The sequence below is a fragment of the Typopeltis vanoorti genome, chromosome 15 (assembly GCF_054136105.1).
Source record: "Typopeltis vanoorti isolate ZY-2024b chromosome 15, IOZ_Tvanoo_1.0, whole genome shotgun sequence".
In the NCBI taxonomy this organism is placed as follows: domain Eukaryota; kingdom Metazoa; phylum Arthropoda; class Arachnida; order Uropygi; family Thelyphonidae; genus Typopeltis; species Typopeltis vanoorti.
Window position 1 is genome coordinate 15,203,819 of NC_143563.1, and position 25,538 is coordinate 15,229,356.

The 25,538-nt window shown below is 36.1% G+C and overlaps 1 protein-coding gene across 4 annotated transcripts in view; it reads left to right on the top strand.

The window, feature by feature from the left end:
• Positions 1–25,538, top strand: part of LOC150098408 (uncharacterized) — a 255,884-nt gene that overhangs the window by 161,195 nt on the left and 69,151 nt on the right. For all 4 annotated transcript variants that reach the window (XR_016549455.1, XR_016549454.1, XR_016549456.1 and 1 more), the window contains exon 17: positions 14,443–14,511. Coding sequence is in view for 1 of the 4 variants with exons in the window: in XM_090404682.1 (XP_090260808.1) it covers positions 14,443–14,511 (69 nt within the window). In the remaining 3 variants the exon portion in view is untranslated. The remainder of the gene's footprint in view (positions 1–14,442; positions 14,512–25,538) is intronic.

Genomic DNA, 25,538 nt, shown 5'->3' on the forward strand with positions numbered 1-25,538 from the left:
TAATTTGCAGTTTCTCTTTTAATCAAACTGTATTATGATTATAGAGGATTATCCATTCGTTTTTTTTTTTAACTTTGTGAACTGTTATACAGGATATTTGTCAGTCTGGTTTGCTGAGTGGTTACCACATCTGCTCTCCAACTATGGACTGCAGGATTTGAAACCTGCCATGGGCATAATGTTTGTGATTGTCTCTTCTCCTTCCACCCAGTACCATCAGCAGGGTGTAGCATAGAGGCAGCCTGCCTCATGGCGCTGCTTAATAAGGGCACTCATTCAGCCATATTGCAGTAGGTGCCGTATTATGGCAACATGATATTTTACAAATAAACGCCGTTTAGTTTATGTGCATATTAGATGTTAATAATTAAAAAAAAAAATTATAGTCATATATACTAAAACTAAACATTTTAAAACCTACTTATTAGATCAGTGTTTCTCAAAGTGTGGTATGCATATCCCCGGGATATGTGAAAGGTCTTCAGGGGGTACGTGGCAATTTTCGGCTATGCATCATTAACACATGGAAACATTATTAAGAAAAAATAATAATTTTAACGTTAATTAATTTAAACTTCTACTCAAATTGCGAGTTCTATCACTCCAATGTTCTTGTCGAGGTGATAGTAACTTGCTCCCTGGGGTAAACAACACACCCTAGAGGCAGACATAGCTTATAATTTAAATTTAGAAGAGCTTATAAACAGTTTTATTATGCGATATCCCCGTAGAGCAAAACAATTACATAATAATATTATGCAATTGTTTTGCATTAATGCTTCTCTTGTAATAAAAACAAAATAGCAATTGGAGATTTTCTTATTTTTGTCTTATAATCCATCAGGGGTGATATTTAATTGTTTGCCTCAGAGCGTGATCGAATTTGGCGATGGCCCTGCTCCTACCTCTACCAAATAGATTGCAACTAAGTTAGCAGTGCCATCTTAGTACTGTACATATAGGGACTTTCAAAAAAAATAAAAAAATTACCAAACCTCAACAAACCTAGCATCCTTTATCCACATAGATCAACTGCAGTTCTCTGTCTCTTATCAAAGCATCTACAAAGCCTCTCATGCAGATTCAAACTATTGTACAGTGATCAAGTAGAAAATTTTTCTGTAGTTGGGAGAAGGGGGGTATGACAAATCAGATCTGGTGAACCATGCTCTGGAAGTTATTCATCACTAGTGTTGTTTAGTTATTTTTGATTCATTTAATTCTCAGTTGGAGGGAAAAAGAAAAAAAAAACTGAAATCCTTCTTTGCTTACAACTTGCATGCAGATTTGCCAGGATATTATAACTTATGTAATCAATGCTATTAATCTCCTGTAATTAACACATGAAGAAATTGAATCTCCAAAGATCCATGGCAATAAAGATGTCTAGATCAATTGCATTGAAAGATTGCTAAATGAAATAAACAACAGAACAGTGGTAGAAAATATTCAAGTAAGTCAGAGTATATATCAAGTTAGAAAAGCCAGCACAAACCTGATATATGGAAATACAGCTGGAGTAGATATTTGGCCAGAGATTTTCAAATTATGAATATATAAAAGTTTTACAGTGGATATAAAGACAAAGTTTGAATGATTAGAGTAGAACTCTCATAGTAGCTATCTAGAAAAAAGGAAATAATGTGAGAATTAGTAAAATTTCCCTACCGAGTATTCTAGATAAGATTTATGCAAGCATACTTGAGAAGAAAAATTGTGGAAGGGAAACTTGAAGCAAAAGAACAAGCTGTATCATGTGATACTGACTTAGGAAGTGGCTAAAGTTTATGAATCTTCCATTCAGAAAAGGTTATATGTTGAAGTACAAGGCAGGAAATTATGACCAACTGAGAAGTATGCTGGGTTCTGTGTCAGTTGTTATGATTAGTTGGATAGGAAGGATATCAACAGTGTATGGAAAGCATTTAAAAAAATACTGAAATAATACAGTATTGAAATGTGTTGATAGAGTTTGAAGAATAAATAGGGTAGGAGCAATATGGATGTGCAATATTGTTAAGCAAGATATTCCTAAGAAAAAGATGATGTGGAAAGAATACCATGTGTATAAGGATGACTTCAGTTATGAAAATGATGTTGCAGGTCAGAAAAATTACAACTGTTGTATGGAAAGCAAAGTCTGAGTATGTAAAGAAACTGACTCTGCAAACTAAACACAACTCAAAAGAATTCTGTTATGTTACAAGTAAAAGAAACAATATGAATGAATAACTCTGCTGAATGCAGATTGCATGCAAGTGACAGATGCAGAAGAGATTGTTCAACTGATTAATGCCTCTTTTGCTAAAAGCTATCAACCTGGTGTATGCAACATTGAACTCACTGCTACCTCTTCACAGGATGAAGAAACTCAGTTGCATAAGGAGGAGGTATTAGAATTTCAAGTGCACAAACTAAATAAGAATTCAGCAATAGTACAATAGATGGGATATCAGCATTGATGCTAAAAGTGTTCAGCTGAACACTTTTAGCATCAATGTTCAGTATTTCTTTGAATAGGCTATATAATTTGAGTCTTAAAACAGGGAAGATTCCACAGGAGTGGAAAGAATATATAGTAATTTCATTGCACAAAGGTGGTACAAAGACTGATATATCCAACTATCGACTTATCACTATCCCTGGCATGGGGGTTAAGATCATGCCTCTTGTTGGTTAGGACTTGTATACAGAAATAGGTTGACAGAAAATATACTTTGCAATGGACGCCATAGGTTTACTAAAGGGTGTTCATGTTTGAGCAACTTCCATTCATTCTATAATAAAGTTAACATTGAGTAGTTGAAAATTTTGAAAATTTATTTATCACTAGGTTAGACTATAATAGATTTAGTTTAATCCTTTATCCCAGTGAGAGCAAACAAAGTTTGCGCCTGAAATTATCTTCAGGACTAAATATAGTGTTGTACTATCTTATCCAGTAAGTAGTGCAACACCAAGGCAACTCGTGGCAAAGGTGGAGCAAGCTACCAGGCACTTCTAACCCAGTATCTCCCATAATGCAAAACACATTTCCTATGTGGATATGTATACTGTTATGCATTAAAGGGATTGGCCATCTACCCAGACTAGTTTCGACCTTTATTGAGGTCTCTTCAGTGGGAGCCAGGCCCAGAGCTGGAGATACCAGGCAGAAGCAGTAGCAAGTCATCTGTGCCTATGGGAGTTGCCAAAAGGTTTATCACCTTTTTTAAAAATTTTACTCTGGATTTAGAGAAAGATGTTGAAAATTTATTTATCACTAGGTTAGACTATAATAGATTTAGTTTAATCCTTTATCCCAGTGAGAGCAAACAAAGTTTGCGCCTGAAATTATCTTCAGGACTAAATATAGTGTTATACTATCTTATCCAGTAAGTAGTGCAACACCAAGGCAACTCGTGGCAAAGGTGGAGCAAGCTACCAGGCACTTCTAACCCAGTATCTCCCATAATGCAAAACACATTTCCTATGTGGATATGTATACTGTTATGCATTAAAGGGATTGGCCATCTACCCAGACTAGTTTCGACCTTTATTGAGGTCTCTTCAGTGGGAGCCAGGCCCAGAGCTGGAGATACCAGGCAGAAGCAGTAGCAAGTCATCTGTGCCTATGGGAGTTGCCAAAAGGTTTATCACCTTTTTTAAAAATTTTACTCTGGATTTAGAGAAAGATGTTGAAAATTTATTTATCACTAGGTTAGACTATAATAGATTTAGTTTAATCCTTTATCCCAGTGAGAGCAAACAAAGTTTGCGCCTGAAATTATCTTCAGGACTAAATATAGTGTTGTACTATCTTATCCAGTAAGTAGTGCAACACCAAGGCAACTCGTGGCAAAGGTGGAGCAAGCTACCAGGCACTTCTAACCCAGTATCTCCCATAATGCAAAACACATTTCCTATGTGGATATGTATACTGTTATGCATTAAAGGGATTGGCCATCTACCCAGACTAGTTTCGACCTTTATTGAGGTCTCTTCAGTGGGAGCCAGGCCCAGAGCTGGAGATACCAGGCAGAAGCAGTAGCAAGTCATCTGTGCCTATGGGAGTTGCCAAAAGGTTTATCACCTTTTTTAAAAATTTTACTCTGGATTTAGAGAAAGATGTTGAAAATTTATTTATCACTAGGTTAGACTATAATAGATTTAGTTTAATCCTTTATCCCAGTGAGAGCAAACAAAGTTTGCGCCTGAAATTATCTTCAGGACTAAATATAGTGTTGTACTATCTTATCCAGTAAGTAGTGCAACACCAAGGCAACTCGTGGCAAAGGTGGAGCAAGCTACCAGGCACTTCTAACCCAGTATCTCCCATAATGCAAAACACATTTCCTATGTGGATATGTATACTGTTATGCATTAAAGGGATTGGCCATCTACCCAGACTAGTTTCGACCTTTATTGAGGTCTCTTCAGTGGGAGCCAGGCCCAGAGCTGGAGATACCAGGCAGAAGCAGTAGCAAGTCATCTGTGCCTATGGGAGTTGCCAAAAGGTTTATCACCTTTTTTAAAAATTTTACTCTGGATTTAGAGAAAGATGTTGAAAATTTATTTATCACTAGGTTAGACTATAATAGATTTAGTTTAATCCTTTATCCCAGTGAGAGCAAACAAAGTTTGCGCCTGAAATTATCTTCAGGACTAAATATAGTGTTGTACTATCTTATCCAGTAAGTAGTGCAACACCAAGGCAACTCGTGGCAAAGGTGGAGCAAGCTACCAGGCACTTCTAACCCAGTATCTCCCATAATGCAAAACACATTTCCTATGTGGATATGTATACTGTTATGCATTAAAGGGATTGGCCATCTACCCAGACTAGTTTCGACCTTTATTGAGGTCTCTTCAGTGGGAGCCAGGCCCAGAGCTGGAGATACCAGGCAGAAGCAGTAGCAAGTCATCTGTGCCTATGGGAGTTGCCAAAAGGTTTATCACCTTTTTTAAAAATTTTACTCTGGATTTAGAGAAAGATGTTGAAAATTTATTTATCACTAGGTTAGACTATAATAGATTTAGTTTAATCCTTTATCCCAGTGAGAGCAAACAAAGTTTGCGCCTGAAATTATCTTCAGGACTAAATATAGTGTTGTACTATCTTATCCAGTAAGTAGTGCAACACCAAGGCAACTCGTGGCAAAGGTGGAGCAAGCTACCAGGCACTTCTAACCCAGTATCTCCCATAATGCAAAACACATTTCCTATGTGGATATGTATACTGTTATGCATTAAAGGGATTGGCCATCTACCCAGACTAGTTTCGACCTTTATTGAGGTCTCTTCAGTGGGAGCCAGGCCCAGAGCTGGAGATACCAGGCAGAAGCAGTAGCAAGTCATCTGTGCCTATGGGAGTTGCCAAAAGGTTTATCACCTTTTTTAAAAATTTTACTCTGGATTTAGAGAAAGATGTTGAAAATTTATTTATCACTAGGTTAGACTATAATAGATTTAGTTTAATCCTTTATCCCAGTGAGAGCAAACAAAGTTTGCGCCTGAAATTATCTTCAGGACTAAATATAGTGTTGTACTATCTTATCCAGTAAGTAGTGCAACACCAAGGCAACTCGTGGCAAAGGTGGAGCAAGCTACCAGGCACTTCTAACCCAGTATCTCCCATAATGCAAAACACATTTCCTATGTGGATATGTATACTGTTATGCATTAAAGGGATTGGCCATCTACCCAGACTAGTTTCGACCTTTATTGAGGTCTCTTCAGTGGGAGCCAGGCCCAGAGCTGGAGATACCAGGCAGAAGCAGTAGCAAGTCATCTGTGCCTATGGGAGTTGCCAAAAGGTTTATCACCTTTTTTAAAAATTTTACTCTGGATTTAGAGAAAGATGTTGAAAATTTATTTATCACTAGGTTAGACTATAATAGATTTAGTTTAATCCTTTATCCCAGTGAGAGCAAACAAAGTTTGCGCCTGAAATTATCTTCAGGACTAAATATAGTGTTGTACTATCTTATCCAGTAAGTAGTGCAACACCAAGGCAACTCGTGGCAAAGGTGGAGCAAGCTACCAGGCACTTCTAACCCAGTATCTCCCATAATGCAAAACACATTTCCTATGTGGATATGTATACTGTTATGCATTAAAGGGATTGGCCATCTACCCAGACTAGTTTCGACCTTTATTGAGGTCTCTTCAGTGGGAGCCAGGCCCAGAGCTGGAGATACCAGGCAGACGCAGTAGCAAGTCATCTGTGCCTATGGGAGTTGCCAAAAGGTTTATCACCTTTTTTAAAAATTTTACTCTGGATTTAGAGAAAGATGTTGAAAATTTATTTATCACTAGGTTAGACTATAATAGATTTAGTTTAATCCTTTATCCCAGTGAGAGCAAACAAAGTTTGCGCCTGAAATTATCTTCAGGACTAAATATATATATATTTTGTCCTGATAAATAAATTTTCAACATCTTTCTCTAAATCCAGAGTAAAATTTTTAAAAAAGGTGATAAACCTTTTGGCAACTCCCATAGGCACAGATGACTTGCTACTGCTTCTGCCTGGTATCTCCAGCTCTGGGCCTGGCTCCCACTGAAGAGACCTCAATAAAGGTCGAAACTAGTCTGGGTAGATGGCCAATCCCTTTAATGCATAACAGTATACATATCCACATAGGAAATGTGTTTTGCATTATGGGAGATACTGGGTTAGAAGTGCCTGGTAGCTTGCTCCACCTTTGCCACGAGTTGCCTTGGTGTTGCACTACTTACTGGATAAGATAGTACAACACTATATTTAGTCCTGAAGATAATTTCAGGCGCAAACTTTGTTTGCTCTCACTGGGATAAAGGATTAAACTAAATCTATTATAGTCTAACCTAGTGATAAATAAATTTTCAACATCTTTCTCTAAATCCAGAGTAAAATTTTTAAAAAAGGTGATAAACCTTTTGGCAACTCCCATAGGCACAGATGACTTGCTACTGCTTCTGCCTGGTATCTCCAGCTCTGGGCCTGGCTCCCACTGAAGAGACCTCAATAAAGGTCGAAACTAGTCTGGGTAGATGGCCAATCCCTTTAATGCATAACAGTATACATATCCACATAGGAAATGTGTTTTGCATTATGGGAGATACTGGGTTAGAAGTGCCTGGTAGCTTGCTCCACCTTTGCCACGAGTTGCCTTGGTGTTGCACTACTTACTGGATAAGATAGTACAACACTATATTTAGTCCTGAAGATAATTTCAGGCGCAAACTTTGTTTGCTCTCACTGGGATAAAGGATTAAACTAAATCTATTATAGTCTAACCTAGTGATAAATAAATTTTCAACATCTTTCTCTAAATCCAGAGTAAAATTTTTAAAAAAGGTGATGAACCTTTTGGCAACTCCCATAGGCACAGATGACTTGCTACTGCTTCTGCCTGGTATCTCCAGCTCTGGGCCTGGCTCCCACTGAAGAGACCTCAATAAAGGTCGAAACTAGTCTGGGTAGATGGCCAATCCCTTTAATGCATAACAGTATACATATCCACATAGGAAATGTGTTTTGCATTATGGGAGATACTGGGTTAGAAGTGCCTGGTAGCTTGCTCCACCTTTGCCACGAGTTGCCTTGGTGTTGCACTACTTACTGGATAAGATAGTACAACACTATATTTAGTCCTGAAGATAATTTCAGGCGCAAACTTTGTTTGCTCTCACTGGGATAAAGGATTAAACTAAATCTATTATAGTCTAACCTAGTGATAAATAAATTTTCAACATCTTTCTCTAAATCCAGAGTAAAATTTTTAAAAAAGGTGATAAACCTTTTGGCAACTCCCATAGGCACAGATGACTTGCTACTGCTTCTGCCTGGTATCTCCAGCTCTGGGCCTGGCTCCCACTGAAGAGACCTCAATAAAGGTCGAAACTAGTCTGGGTAGATGGCCAATCCCTTTAATGCATAACAGTATACATATCCACATAGGAAATGTGTTTTGCATTATGGGAGATACTGGGTTAGAAGTGCCTGGTAGCTTGCTCCACCTTTGCCACGAGTTGCCTTGGTGTTGCACTACTTACTGGATAAGATAGTACAACACTATATTTAGTCCTGAAGATAATTTCAGGCGCAAACTTTGTTTGCTCTCACTGGGATAAAGGATTAAACTAAATCTATTATAGTCTAACCTAGTGATAAATAAATTTTCAACATCTTTCTCTAAATCCAGAGTAAAATTTTTAAAAAAGGTGATAAACCTTTTGGCAACTCCCATAGGCACAGATGACTTGCTACTGCTTCTGCCTGGTATCTCCAGCTCTGGGCCTGGCTCCCACTGAAGAGACCTCAATAAAGGTCGAAACTAGTCTGGGTAGATGGCCAATCCCTTTAATGCATAACAGTATACATATCCACATAGGAAATGTGTTTTGCATTATGGGAGATACTGGGTTAGAAGTGCCTGGTAGCTTGCTCCACCTTTGCCACGAGTTGCCTTGGTGTTGCACTACTTACTGGATAAGATAGTACAACACTATATTTAGTCCTGAAGATAATTTCAGGCGCAAACTTTGTTTGCTCTCACTGGGATAAAGGATTAAACTAAATCTATTATTAACATTGAGTAGATAAGAGGAATGGATACATCATGATATTTTTGAACTTTGCTAAGGCTTTTGATAGAATGCAGCATGGAAAACTGTTGCATAAATTTGAGAGTATGGGATTGAATTATAAAATATTAGTGTGGAAAACAGGATAGGTGACTGACAGGTATTAAACAGTAGTATATGGAAGATGCAAGTATACAAGATTTAGGTAACCAGTGGTGTATCACAAGGATCAATCCTGAAACCATTGTTATTCAGTCTTTATTAATGATGTTGGGAAGGATTTGGCAGGAGATATACAACCTTTTGCTGATGGTATAGGCAGGGTAATCAGGAATGTGGCTGATATGCAGTACTTGCAGAATGATTTTAATAGGCTGGAATTGTGGCTATGTGGAAATGGCTGTCAGTTCAGTGTTAGTAAATGTAAAGTCATGCATTTCTGTGAGATTAGATATCCAGTATCACATAGTATGATGAATATTGGTGGGATTATGCTAGAAGAAACTGATCAGACTTGGGATCTTGTGGTTTTAGCAACAGGAAGTTGAAGTTGTGAATACAACTCAGAGGATAATTGCAATGCTGAAATGAATTTTGACATGTAAAGAAAGAAGTCATTTTGCTTCTTTGCAAGGCTTTGATAATACCTCACTGGGCCTGCTGTGTGCAGGTTTGGTCTCCACGGTGATTCTGATACAGTGGAAATAGTGCAAAGAAGAGTTAAAAATAATACCAGGATTGAGGAATATAGATTCTGAAGACAGATTTGAGAATTTGTGGACTGCAGACACTAGCAAACGGGGTGGGGGGGGGTGGTATGGTTGAGACTTACATTTCTCTGAAAGGGTTATACAGTATGCCACTAGTTGGAGAGTGGGGAAAAGATGAGAGAGCATTCTTGGAAGAACAAATGCTGTCAAGAAGCAGGTGAGAGCTGGATTTCTCACTCATTGGTGCATGATTGAGAAAGATTGCCATTGTGGAGGTGGTGAATGCAGGTAGTGTTTGAATGGATTCAGGAACAAGTATGACAACTGGTATGGGTAATATGTTTCCTCCCTTGATGAGTTCCTGACTCTCTGAAAATCTCTCTTAATAATAGTTACTAACTTCCTGTCAACAATTTTCCCCAAAATTAATCTGTTATCTGTCAAGACTCCATTCTTATCAGATCTCTCTCTCTCCCTCCCTCTCCTTAAAGCACTTCTTTTTACTGTATCAATTAACCATCTTGGTCTTCCTGTTGGTCTTTTTTTCCTGTCATCCTGTCAAAGAACACGTTTTACTTTTTTTTTTTCCCATCCTGTTTAAGTGACCATATCACCTGAGATTAGCTTTACTAACACATTCCTGAATGCTAACAATGTTAAGTTCTTTTCTAATATCCTCAGTTTTAATGACTGCCATTGATGCCATCTGTTCACTTCCCTAATTTTTCTTAGAAACTACATGTGTGTAGCTGGTCTTATTTGTTTTGGATTTTATGGTCATGCTGCACTAGTACACAAGATAATAAACAGCAGCATATATGGGTATAAAAATCAATATATAAAGACAATTAACGTGCCTCAAGCTCAGACAGTACAAATGATAACAAACAACATACGCATATAAACAGATGTAAAGTTGAAGTCACAGTTGAAGTGTTATTTTTACAGCTGTTTTGCCTGCTTTCATTTAGGAGTGCCCCTTTTTAATGTCATTGGCATTTTACTCAAGAATTCTTAGGGCATTACAGATGTATTATAGGGACAAATATATGCAGAATAATAGAGGAAGAAAATTCACACATACCTTTTTTGGATATTGTTGGATGCCTTCTTTCTGCAATGTGCATACTTCTGCTGTTCAGCTGTTAAAAGGAAGGGGGGTTGAGGCAGTGCAGGAGAATTAATTTGAAAAAACTCAGTTTTTTAATATAATATATATATTATTATTAAGGGTGGGTAGAGCGCTTTTTTGGAAGGGGGAAGAGATGAAAAAAAGGGGTCTGAAAATAGAAATTATTTTTTTGAGGAAGGGGAGGTTTATGGGAGAAGGGGTCAGGTGAGGTGGTTAATTGGATGCGAGCCGTTTCGACCATTCATCGTCTTCCTTTTATGAAGTGTTTTGTTTCTAACCCAGCTCTCTCAGATCCATAAGTTAAAATTGGTTTAAATACTGTGTATATAGTGCTAGTTTAGCATTTTGGCTAATTTCTCTCTTATTCCATATAAACATATCCTCTATCAGTAATGGGAGCTTCACTTGGATGTATGCTTCTGTTGGATCCCATGCCACCCTGAGATTAAAGGAAAGGAGGCAGCAGATACCACAGGCAGGTCAGCTTGTTTCTCAAGCTTTTGCCATCTTCCTGTCCCATACACCAGTTACTGGCAGGTGATCAGGCTCACTTTTAACCTAAGATAGTCATCATGGAATAGACTATTAATAAGCTCAGTCAAATCTGATTTGGAAATTGTTCTTGCTTGCCTCCATAGGTCAATGTCATCTTACACACTCCTTCCCATTGAGGGATGATGATATGCCTATGTGAGAGTTGTGTAATACCAGACTAACAATTATTAATATTTTAATCAACTTCCCTCACTTTGCTAGTGAGCACAGTCATTATTTTATTCATAATTTGTTTGAACCCTCGACACTCGTGACAGCTTTTATCAGACTCAAGTGTTACCTCCATTTTTAAATTTTTACAGAGTATCAGTGTTATATTATCTTGTCATTAGTTTTGTAAGTTTAATTTATTGTTTCATATTGATGTTTTGGGAAATAAAACCTACACAGAAAAATGACTGAAGGAGATAATTTACTGACTAAATTAAATATTTAATTTAGTCAGTAAAAATTATTTCATTCCTGTGTGTGTAGAAACTTCAACATGAATCATTACAACTACAGAAATCTGAATATTTAAATTTTTTGTATATGTGCTGTTAACACCTGTTTTATGATTTTTTTTAATACTTTTACACTCCTTTTTTACATCTGTTTATACGCGTAAGTTGTTTGTTATCATTTGTACTGTCTGAGCTTGAGGCACGTTAATTGTCTTTATATATTGATTTTTATACCCATATATGCTGCTGTTTATTATCTTGTGTACTAGTGCAGCATGACCATAAAATCCAAAACAAATAAGACAAGCGATCCTGGAAATAGCTTGATCTATAATGACAAACTACAGGTAACCTTCGTATAACGCGGTACTTATACAATGCGGTTTCGATATAACGCAGTCTACAAATTGTAGTAACTCTTGTTCAATGCAGTACTTATACAATGCGGTTTCGATATAACAAATTCTACAAATTGTAGTAACCCTTTATCTTTTTATATATTTTTCAGCAGGCGACTTTAAAATCAAATTTTATCTTCGTTAAATTTGCATCTGCCCATATCGCACATGTAGTTATAAGTAGCGAATTTATACGTCATGTACGTCAATTGTTTACCGTATAAAGTGTTTATTGGTGAAAATTGTCTTCGATTTCTGTCAGGAAAGTGCATTAAAAATTATAAGTATGTTAATCTCAAGCTGAGCACTTTATTTTCTGGTGAGTTACATACATATTGTATGTAACTCACATTTTTTTATGTAAAAATTTTATTTTTATAAAATTTTGCGATATGGTTGAAAATGAAATTAGTGAATTAATTGATGGGGAAATAGATTTAAATGAGGAGAAACTGGTACAATTAATAGATGACGGCGAACCAAATGATGGGGAAAGTTCTGCCGACGATTCTGATTGTGATGAGTCCATTAAAGAATTCAGTTTAAAGAAATTAGCAGAAGGATTGGACTTGGCAAGAAAGTTAGGAAGTTATTTTACAGATAATTATCCCTCAATGGAGTGCTCCAGAAAATTCACAAGACAATTGAATATTTGTTTAGCTCCATATTATGAATTTAATAAAAAAAATTGCAGCATAGTGGTAAGCAAGGTCTTATTGCTGACTTTTTGATAACTAAACCAGCCGAAGTCTGCAACGAGAATTATACAAGTCATATACAAGAGATTCAAGTGATGATGATGTCCAGCCACTACTAAATAAAGACCATCTACGAAATGTTATTTTTGAAGACAGTGATGATGATTAAAATATGCATTTTATTTTGCCTAAAACAATTATGCATTATGTGCAATAAAGTTTACGTACAATTTGTATTTTTATAAGCTTATACTATATATTTGTTTCATAGTTTGTTTTCTTAACTCACATGAATTACCTGAATTAAATAAAAATATTTTTTTGTTGGATATGTCATTGTTTATATAATTAAAATAAAATTTAAAAAAAAAAAACGATTTCGGAACATAACTTTACTTTTTCTATGTGATCTGAGTCTCGCATAACGCGATTTATATAACGCAACATTTCTGTGGAACCTAACATCCCCGTTATACGAGGGTTACTTGTACTTGTTTTTCATTACTTTTTTTTTAATGAGAAAATGAAACTTCAATTACCATCATTTTCATTCTGAATTCCTGAAGGATTAAAAATTCATGTATCTCTTCTTTTTCACTTCTTTAAAGATTTTATTTTCTCAAATTTACTTTTCTTCTCAACATTTTTGAGGATGCAAGTATATACAAACTGTAAATGATTTTAAATTAAACTGACAATAAATGAAGAGCAAGGCAAACTATAACAGTTTTCAAATGCCACTATTGATTAACTTATTTTTCATTGCTGTTGTATGCATGGAAATATGAGCAACATAATATTTATTGTGGGGAAAAAAAATCTGATAAAACAGTAGTAGGTTACACACCTATCATACAAATCTATATTATATCACAGTGATTGGTTTCCTCCTTTGTTTATGGAAGTACAATGAAAATTAACAAATGGGAAGGGGGAAAAAAATACTGATTTTGTAATGTATATAATCATCATCAAATTCCTGACGTGTACCCTCAAGGGGTGTACAGTATATGATAGTACTACATGAAAAATTTACATCATTACTAACTTCCTATCTACAATTTTCCTCCAAATCAGTCTGTTACTTGTCAAGACTCCAATATTATCATTATCAGATCTTATATTTCTATCGTCTAAGGCACATTGTACCGTATCAATCCACCTATATCTTGGTCTTCCTCTGGGTTGTTTTCCTGCCAACCTGGCAGAGAACACTTGTTTTGCTAATCTTTCCTTGCCCATTCTGTTTAAGTGACCATACCACCTGAGATTAGCTCTGCTAATGCATTCCTGGATGCCAACAATGTCAAGTTCTTTCCTAATATCCTCATTTTTAATATGATATTGCCATTGATGCCATCTGTTCACGCCTCTAATCTTTCTCAGGACTCTCATATCTGCAGTCTCTAGTCTTTGGTCAGGTGTTTTACTTCTGACCCAGGTTCTCAGATCCATAAGTTAAAACTGGTTTGAACACTGTCTTGTATACAGCTAATTTAGTGTTCCGGCTAATAATCTTAAGTTATCCTATTTAACTGTTATAACAGGGGACTACAAAGAATTCGAGAAAATGGTTTTTAAAATATTAATTTTAAAAACCATACTAGCCTTGTGTTATTTTAAGATAACACAAGGCTAGTATTTTGATTAAGTAATGAAATATAATTTCAAAAATATTTGAAACACGCAAGAAGTTACATTATTATCCATAAGCCATATGATGAATACTTAAGTTATGAAAAATGCCATTCTTAAGCAATTGCAAATAGTTTGAAAAACCAGATTTTGGGCTTTTTATACCTTGGAGTGTCAAACTATGATTTTTATTGATCCCCCCCTCTTTATATATTGAAGGGAGGGGGACTACTCTTCATTCTTAAATGCATAATTGCTAAAATTATTTTCTTTATCAATTAAAAATTTATTTATTTTATTTATTTTTTTTTTGTGTTATAGGCATTTAATGAACATTGCAAAGTCTTCATTCAGGAAGATTATTTCAGCTTATATTTAGATATGCTTAAGGTAAATATGTATATTTATTTTTATTCAGTATGAATAATTTATTGTAATCAAGAGTTTGTCTTAATAAGGTCAGGCAGTTGTCATTCTATTTTTGGGGATGGTAGAGGGTGAGTTGCCAAATGCTTTGAAATTTATGTATTTTGTCTTGTTCCAGTTTTGACACTTTGTAAGAAAGTTTTTCACCATGTAAGCATCTTGCAAAGATAGTTGGATGGTGCACTGTTTTATTTTTTTTTATAAAGTTGAAGATTATAAAGATTATATGCAAGTACCATAGGTTAGTTAAAGTCTGAGAAATGGTAAAATTTAGCATGAGTTTTAAAATAAATTAAAAAAAACTGCATTGATACTGATTTACTATGAATAGTAAATGAATGGGAAAAATTCATTAAAACTCCACTTAAAAACACTTTTTTTTCTTAGGAGAAATTTTTCATCAGTATAATTTACTCAGACTTGTCACAACCCAAATAACTTGGCTATTTTTAAATGAAAGGCAGTAGTATGGTTTTATCCTCTCTTCTCCATAGTCTGCTATTCTTCAATATTATATTTTCTAATTGGTTTGTCTGTTTTGAAAAACCTATCCTAAGGCTTCTGGTAAAAAAAAAAAAAAAAAAAAAAAAAAAAACTTTCACCTCCATGAGAGATCATTTATTAAGTGTAAAGGGTAACTTTGTGACAACTAAGATATTGAGCTGTGAAAGTTTTTATGTAATTTTGGCAAAATAAAAATATAATTGTATGTCCTCAGATGAAAATGATTACATGAAGATGCATTTGATTTTAATATTCATAAGGTCTAAGATAGAACTTTTATTGAGTCATTCCAGTTTATTATTTAAATTTGAAAAATTGTTTCTTACCATTAGATGATTCAAGGACTTGAAAGGTGGACTTGAAATTTTAAGATTAATTGCTTATAATATTATAAGCAATTCCTCTTTATAATAGGAATTCAGATTATGTGCTATAAATTAATATTATGTATGTGTATCTGTGGAGTCAAAGGCTTCATCAAGGGAATGGCATTTTAGTTACCCACACTTCATATACCTGTTATACCTCTCCTTGAACTCGCATCATCATCTAACAGTTCATTTCATACACGCACTTTTCATGAAAAGAATCTTGACCTCGCATGATTTTTAGCAACACGCTTAGCCAGTTTACAGGGATGACAGAGTTCTTTCTGCACCAGCCATAAGCTGCAAAATCTGTATTCTAACTTCTGTATTTCTGTGATATCTTCTTTTTTCTCTCTATTCCTCAACCTTTGAAGATTTTATTCCCTCATTCTGTCCTCATGCCAATTCTACAAGCCAGTTTTTTTTTTTATTTATATTTTATATATTTTCATAATAAATATTTTTATTAAAATTAATAAATAAAATATTATTTTATTTATTTATTCGTTCATTCTTTTTTTTGTATCAATATCAGTCTCACACATGAGTTTGTGAATTATCATTGCTGCATGCAGGCAAGTAGTAAAGAAGAACAAAGGAGTCTGTTATGTTTTTTTGAACAGATGAAGATTGTAGCTCTTAGGGAAACTGTGAGGAAGAATGTTACAAAGTACAGAGGGATAAAGTACAAAAGAAGAGAATGAGAAACTGATTCAGTGTCTCAAGCTGGAGAATACATAATGACCAGCTGCTTGTACAAAAGTGGAGGAATGGTGTCAGCCAATTTGACAGAACAGCACTCATGAAAATACCTATAGAAGGGATGCAGTGTATGAGATATTGGAGTTTCTAAGATATAGGTCAGAATGAAAAGGTGAATTATAGCAATGAAAAATGGATTAGAATCGAAGAGTGATTATTTCCTAACTTATTCCATTTCCAGCCAGGAAAGATCATCACAGGTGATGATCTTTTCTTAACTGACACTTCCAAGTATATGGCAGATAGCAGCTTCACTTAACTCAGATCACTACCTGGCAAGTTTCCTATTCTGTGGGTATTATCCATCTCACATCTCTCAGCAGTATGTCTAATGGAATAATCTTCATAGTTTCTGCTCATCTTTTGCCAGTATTCTTTGTTCTCCTGATCAGTACACTTGTGCTGATCTAGTTACTAAAACTTTCAAATGCAAGAGCATTAAGGAGCACTGGGATAAAAATTCAACTTTGCTCTTAACTTATAAAGAATATCACAGTAGCAGCAAAAATAGTATCAAGAAATCTGGATTAAAAGTGATTTTCCTCTTAAGCAAATGGCAGTCATCTTTTGGTCCCTAACTAAGATCATTAGGTTAAAACTGCTGCCCATCTATGCTCCTACTATCTTTCACATCCAAATGGTACCATTGTAACATCACTTAAAGATGACTTCCTGACATCATTCTTGTGTCTACAGCACTGAAGACAAACAATCACATACCATCCCACAACATTTTCCTTTGATATTTTATCAGAGGAATCTTGATTGACATAGATAAGAGTTCTCTGCCATATTGTCCTCAAGCTATGCCCAACTGCCAGAGATAATCTCTTGTTCTACCCTCTCTAGCCAAGTGCTGAAATACAGCAATTCCTCGATTAATGCGTTCTTTAAAACAGGCACATTAATCAAAAACGCACTAATCAAATGCAATAACCTATGGGGAAAAGTATAATTTGTTCCTCAGATTTCTTTTTTGACCCTTAATTTTTTATAAAAGAATTAGGAAATCCATGAAGCTGAAAGACAATAAAACGGAATATAAATTTATTATTCTACTTCTTAACAAAGAATTGAGCTAACGTAGTTTAGCAAGCATTTCTCTTTTTTCATACAACTGACGGTATGGCCCCATTGCCTCTTTTACTACTTCTGCAAATTTTACTTCTTTCTTCATCAGGGTCAGCCTCTAAGCCAGTGATGGCGAACCTATGACACGCGTGTCAGCACTGACACACTTGAGGGGTTTCAGGTGACACCCCTTGGATGTTGAAAAATATTGGTATTCTGATAAAAAAACTAATTTCAGTAATTTCAGTTTATTAAATTAATTGTATAATATGAATTCATAGATTGTACATCAATGTCCTATTAAATAAATAGCCTAATATGATATGTATAAGTCACCATCTATGATTATGTAGTTAAATTTATAATGCATGTATGCAAATGGCACATCAACAACGTCAATATTTAAAAAAAAAAAAAAAAAACAGATGTTTGACACACCTGGGTAAACAGGTTCGCCATCACTGCTCTAAGCACTGCTGCTTAAAAATTTCGATTTTAAGAAAAATATTTTCAAATTGTTTCTGTGAAATCTCTTTGGGCTTGTCAGTGATTAAATTTTCATCATATTCTTCAGGATCTTTCTGCTGCATTTAAATTTAGCAGATCGGAATCACTCAATTTCTCAGAATGAGATTTAATTAACTTGGATTCATTTGAAAAGCCTCTAAATTCATTTGCACAATGTGGAGGAATGTGCTTCCAAACAGCATGCATATTGCTAGCAGTAATTTCATTTGACTTTGCAACTTTATAACCAGGCTGAGATTTCTCTGATTTGGCCAAGAAAAGTCTTGGAAGACATTCACTTCCAAAAAAAAAGGCTGGTTTCATCGACATTAAATATTTGTTGGTCACAATAGCCCCATTCTTCCACAATTTTCTTTAAAATCTTTGAATAATTTGCGGCCACCTCCTTATCTGCACTTGCAGCTTTGCCTGTGATTAGAACATTATGTAGACTATTTCTCTTTTTGAAACGCTCAAACCACTCAGCACTAGCGTGGAAATCTTCTTTTCCATTATTAATAGTTTTTTCTTTCAGGGTTGCAAAGAGACTTAATACTTTTGATTTAATAAGGTCAGTGCTTAGCAGGACCTGTTTTTGGTCACAATCTTCGATCCTTGTAGAAAGAAATCTCTCTAATTCAATCATTATAATACTTTGATTTCGAGTGCATGCATGATGAACTTGAAGCAGCCTTACCTTTCTCTTTGTATTCAGCAGCTTTGCTTAAAATTGCTCTTATAGTTGAATCGCCCATTTTTGTGTTCTTGTCCTATCTTTGCTCTGGACTCACCTTGTTCATTTTTCTTTATTGTTTCAAGTTTTTCTTCCAGTGAGATTACTTTTTGAATCTTTTTCACACTTCCACTTTTTTGCTTACTAATTCTTTTACTCATGATTAAAGCTTGGGAAACTACTTTAAAATAAAAAAAAAAACATAAGGAAAGCAATTGCAAAGAAGGTATGAGATATGATCATCAAAATGCTATGTAATTAGCAGACGACATAAATTTTGGCAGTAAATTTAAAATGTACTATTCATGGAAATATGTAGTACTGTATGCTATTAAAGAATAACTTTGTAAAATGTTTTAAATCGGTAACTAAATTATTTCATCCTGGTGAGTGATTTTTTAAAATAGTTAGCTATAAAAAATGTGTAGATAGAAAATTTTTTAAATTTGTAACATTTATTTTTAAGATGTACATGTACATTGGGGGTGATGCCTGTGTAGCTCAGTGGATGTGGCGTTTGCATACCACCGCGCTTGGCCGCACGAAGGAAGTCTTGGTTTCGAGTCTAGTCGGCGACTAGAGGAAATTTTTCTAAGCCTTTTTTCGACCGGTTCCCGAGTTAGTCGATCTCTGACACGGGCAAGCAGGTTTTTCCTCCCGGAAACTCGGGTTTTTCGTCCTGTAAACTCAAGAAAATCGACCGTAGAACCCACATTATTTTCAGACATTAAATATATTGTGTTAGTGTTAGGGGCCACGAGATGGCGGCACATTTGAGCCGTCTCTCTTCACTGCGTACCGCTTAATTAGGGATAGCCTTGGGCCATCTGTCTCTGATTGGGTACCAGTGGAGATTGAACTGCCCACTCAGTCTCCAATAGTTAGATAGGGCTAAATGGCCTCGCCTACTCCCGTATACGGGAATAATATGGCGTTAGCTGATTTTTTTTTTTTCTGATGTACATTGGTGCACTAATCGAATTTGGGTATAAAAAAAAAAATTACGCACTACTCGGAGGTGCATTAATTGAAGGATTGCTGTATTTTCTTTGTATTAATTTTATAAAATCCTTTTAGTAACTTAAATATTTCTATCATATCCCCCATCCCCCTTTTTTCTTATTAATCAACTTCAGTAATCCACAAACCCACAATCTATTCTCATAGGGAATATTCCACAGACCACCACCATCATGGTCACTGCCTCTGAATCCTCAAGAAACCCACGTGACTAGACCTGAGTACAGTAATCCAGGTGTAGTTGTATTAAGGCTTTATAAAGAGGAATGATAACTCTCTTATTATTATTCAGGCCTCCATGGAGTAAAAAGACTCATTGTGGGAGTCCTTCCTAGGAAACACAGTCTGTCATACCACTCCTTGAACTCATTGATTGTTCTTGCTCTCACTACTCTAAAAGGCAATGCATTCCACGGTTCAACCTCAACCTCTTGCTGACAGTTTCCTTTTGCAATTTCCACAGATGGCCCCTTGTCATCACTCCTTCCCACTGTTCTGCCAAGCGAAAGAACTCCCCAGTGTCAACCCTGTAACTACCTCTCCTTCTTCTATCCACCAAACTCTGTAGTCCACATTCCCTCAGCTGATCCTCATAACTAACATTGTACAGTCCTGAAACCATCTTTGTTATCTGCCTCTGTACCCTTTCCACAGTTAATTTATTCCCTTTAAATCCTGGGGACAAAATTTGAGAACAGTAGTTTAAGTGTGGTCTGATCAGGGTCTTATACAGTGGGACGATAACTCTTTTATCTCTGCAGGTCAGCATTCTTCTCAGTATTGCAGCAATCCTCTGCATTACCTTCACCACTTTTGCAATATGTTCCCTGAATTTCAGTTTTCTATCACCTCTCCCCCCCCCCAAGATCTCTTGTCTCCTCTACTTCCTCCACTACAGCTCCTCCAATCAATTGTGCAGCCTCCCATCGATTTATCCCAAACTTCAAGACTTTACATTTTGCTGCATTAAACCAACACCCCCTCCTATTCGTTCACCTGTCTAGTTTATTCAAATCCTCTTGCATGGCTGCTTTATCTGCACTATTACTAATAACCCTCCCCAGCTTCACATCAACTGCAAACAACTGAATGTCCCCCTGCAATCCATTTACAAAGTCAATTGATATAAAGGTTAAACAAAACAGGTCCCCATACTGAGCCCTGTGGGACCCCACTTGTAACCTTCTGCCTCCTTGATACTGCCCCCACCATACACAACTCTCTGATACCTATCAGACAGCCAATCCTGAATCCAGTTGACTAACCTGACATCTAAACCCACTGGCTGCAACTTAAATATCAGCTTATCATGTGGCACCCTGTCAAATGCCTTTGCAAAATCCAAAAAACTGGTTATATATGCATTTCCCTCATCAACTGCTCTTGTCACTTTATTATAAAAGGCAATCATATTACTAAAGCAAGAGCGCCCCTTAACAAATCCATGTTGACTCGCACAGATAACATTACCCTCATCTGCCCAATGCTGTATATGGTCCCCCCACTAATTTTTTCAAGATCTTCACAACTACTGATGAAACACAAACTGGCCTATAGTTAGACACATCCAGTCTGCTACCACCCTTATGCAATGGCACTATCTTACCTTCCTTCCATTCCTTTGGTACCTTTCCTGTAGCCAGACTTTCATTAAAAAGCCAGGTCAACTGAGCTGTCTCAGTTCTTTAGCACATTCTCTCAAAACCCATGGTAAAATGCCATCTGTGCCATAGCTTTATTGACATACAGAGTACTCAGTATTTGGAACATAATCTCCTCTTGCACCTCTAAACCTTGAACATGCTCTATCTCTCTAGTATTAAAACTTATTTCTCCAGAATGAAATACTCCAATAAAGTGTTTATTGAACAACTCCACTATGTGTCCTATGCATCAGTCACTGTATTCCTATTTTTATCCCATAATGTCATTCTTCCACAATCATTTCTCATCCTACTGGCCATATAGCGAGTTCCACTCAGGCCACACTACCTACATATGACTGCTTAAAAATGTTGTTATTGAACTTACATGCATCTCCAAAAAAAAAAAAAAAAAAGATTCACTATACCATGGTGGTGTGGAACCTAACTTATCGTATATCCTGGGTATACCTGTACTTTCAGTCCACTTGGAGATCTGTTTGCCAGTATCCAGTATCACCCACCTCAGAACATATGCATAAAAAAGTCTGGAGAAACTTAATAATTGGCTTTTGACATTTCCAAGACTTGATAAGGTTTTTATTTAGTGAACTAGTCTTTCTAACCATTTAACTACTGTGATCTTCAACAGCATAGCTGGTTTCTCCTCTCACTAGCCATCACTCTCACTGGATGTGATGGTGACTTTTTCATCAGACTTCCTTACTGATGCAGGAGTGCTCCAGTTTTCTTCTCTTTTTCTCCCTTCATATCAGTGATTTCATCTTAGTCACTGAAACAGCATCAGGGAAACAATATTAAAATTGAAAAAAACACGTATAAATTTGCACAAACAATAAGTGGAAAAGATTAGACTGAAAGCTTAAAGTCCTATGAGCCTTAGCCGTATTGGGTGGGAGGCTTTAGAATTAAAGCTTTACAAATCTTGATAAGTTTAATACAACCATATTTGTTAAGATTAGGTTGGTTTTTTAAATCTGCTGCTGATTCTATAAAAAAAAGTCTTTCAAATTTTTAGCTTTTGTGGTGAACCATAGTAGTTTTTTTCCATTTGATTCTGTGCAAGGTATCTGGATGGTCAGCAAGCTCTGACTGATCATACTTATAGCAAAAGATGTATTTTTTACATTCTTCTAGGCAGGTGTCTCTCAGTTTGACCATAATAAGATAAGTTACAGGAACAAGGAACTTTGGAAACACCTGGAACTGAGGGAGGAGGTAGAGGATCCAGTGAGAGTGGATGAGGGTAGCTAACTTTAGATCAGGTTTGAATGCAGTGCAGAGATTTTTTTTTTACTATAGTGAGCATGTTGAGAGGAATGTGAGGAGATGGATTGATACAATGCTATCATTCCATGACTACTTCTTTAACTTCTTGTGTCCACCATGCTGGTCTTATTTTTCTATCCTTGCATACTACTTCACCTCCTGTGCCCATAGCTGAAGAATCATTCAGTTTTGTTCCTAGTTTGCCACTCAGATTCTAAGGTTGGATTCTTGTTTTCAAACTGTTTCATTTTTTCTTGGAACACTGGTTACTATCTTTATATATTTGAGTGTACAGTTCACCTGTAAAACTGCTCAACTTTAATTCTTTTTTAAACTTTCATACATGTTTTTTCAGTGCAATTTTTGTCCTACTTAAGACTTACTGATTACTTCCAGTTTCAAATCCTCTGTACACTCTTGTATCCTGAATCAGCATGAAGATATCTCTATCAACACAGTCAATGGAGCTTGTCTTATTTTTTGTGTTCTTTCCGCATACACTTGCAATGACTTAGTAATGACTAGTCCTCATCCTAAGCGGATGCTTATTATTAACTTTGTACTTTTCTCTAAAAATTTCCTAAAATGTTTCTATATGCCTGTGGGACTAATTTCCTACTATGCTGTTTAGATCTCGACAAGGACCACTTTTTCTATTTTCTTTCTCAACTACCTGTTTTATTTACTTGAAATATTCCTCCACTTCCTTGGGAACCTCCTGTGTGACTATAGGTGCTACTTTTATCGGCTCTAGTGATTAAGATGTCCTGATTTGCTTTTAAAGATTTCACAGCTGCCAATTCAGATTTTTTTAGCTTACTAACTGCCACTAGAGGGCTGTAACATGTGTGGTGTTGGTAAGGAGCTCCAAAAAAGATAAGTGTATTTTGAGTAATAATCGGCATTATTTCTTGAATTTTAGAGTTGTGCTATTTATTTTTGAGAAATATTCAAACATTCTTGTATTCAAAGAAATATTCAATCATGAAGTGTGCTTCATGATTTATTAAATGGTTGGATTGCTTATTTATTAAACAGATCACAATGGTGGTATTCACAAGGTCAACCACATGAGTATCAATGGTGTGACTAGGTGAGGGGTGCGAAAATCAAATTGCATTAACGAAATAGTCTTTAAAATTGATTTGATGTTGTGATTGTAATATGTATGTATAGCGGAGTGTAAGGGATGTGTTTGTGGAGAAAATGGGCAAGAGATGAGGGAAGGTGTGGATTTGTAAGAAGTGCGATATATTAGGCCACAAGGCAATAAATGCAAAGCAGATTGAAAAGATGGTGTAAATGAAAGAAACAGAAAGAAAACAAAAGCTAGTGAAATTGATGGAGTGAAAGAATGCAAGAATGTAGAAGCAAAAGATAGCAAAAGCAAGAAGAGAGAGACGAGAAAGAATAGTATGACTGATATGAAGAATGAAGAGTTGGCCGCAATGAGGGAGATAGCTTGGTTGCTCAGTGGTATAGTGGGTGAAGCAAGAGCTGAAGCGAATGCAAGAATATCTGGTGAGTGGATCATCTGATAACAGAAAGAAATGTGAGATAAGAAAAATGATGGCTTGACCAAGAGAGAGAAAAATTAAGGAACGAGTGTTGTACAGCAATTCAATCATAAAAGGTGTGATTGATGAGAGTTTGACAAAATTGTGCTTTCCTGGTACAAAAATTGTTAGTGAGGCTATTAGAGCACAGAAGGGTAAAAGAAATGATCATAGTAGCTGGAACAAATGATTTAAAAGAAGAAAAGTATGGCATGAGAGAGGACATGGAAGAATTACTGGAAGTAGCAAAAGAAAAGAGCATGAGAGTTAAGATAATGAGTTTGTTTCCATGGTATGACAGAGTTTAGCTGAGAAGGAGGGCCATAATAGTGAATGACTCAATGTATAGATTATCCAGGAGGAGTGGGGTGGAGTTTGTGGATGTGTGAAACGAGTTTGATGTGCGAAAGAACTTATACAAAAAGGATTTCTTTGTATCTGACCGGATTTGGTGTTCAGAAACTGGAGTGAAAGTGTATGCAGAATGAGGGAAAGTAGATCTTTGGGGGGAGGGGAGTAAGCTGTTGAGTGAATATGCCGACATCATTAAGGCAGTTGAGTGTAAGAATGTATATAATATGCCTAAGTTAGTACCACTGCAAGTGTACATAAAATGCAAAAGCTTAAGGTGCTTTTGCATTTTATGTACACTAATGCCAGGAACATTTGGAACAAGCAGGAGGAATTTTTGGCATTGATTAATTGTATTAGTGAGATAGAATCTGAATGGTATAGCATGTTTAGGGAGGATAGAGAAAAAAGAATAGAGGGGAGGAGTGTTATTGATGATAGCTGATGAACTGCAACCAAAAAGTAGAAGTTCAACTGCAAGCCAGTGAAAATAGCACATTTGAGGCTATCTGGTGTGAGATTGAGGCCAGCAAAACAAAATATACAGTTGGATGCTGCTATAGACCAGGGGATGGAAAAGATGGAGATAGTATGCATCGGCAAATGGACTCAATGCATGGAGAACAGGTAATTGTTATGGGGGATTTCAACCATGGGAACATAGATTTGGAAGGGAGAGAGGACTCATGGGAGGAAGGAAATCATTTTATGCAGTTACAAAAGGATAATTACCTGAGACAGTAATGGAATATACTAGAGATTTGAGAGTGCTCGAGCTAGTAATTGCATCTGAGAATTTGTCTATAATGAATATGTCCTGGTCACTAATTGGTGAGAGTGATCTTGACCAAGAAGGTGGCCAAATGTGTGGAATTTTCAGTTAAGATGGGGTATATGTGGAATTACAGAGCTGGTAAGTATGACAAGTAAGCTTAAGAGATTGTTTGGATCAGTGCCATGGCATGTAAAACTGCAAGGGCTGGATGTTGATAGTGCATGGCAAGTGGTAAAGGAATGTTTGAGAGAGGTAATGGCAGACTGCATACCTAGACTTAGGAGAGTAAATCAAATGGGAGTTAAATGGATGAATATCATCATCAAGCTGGAGCTGCAAAAAAAAAAATAAAAATTAAAAATAAATAAAAGCAAAAGCAGATTATGAAAGGAAGTTAGCAATGCAGGCTAA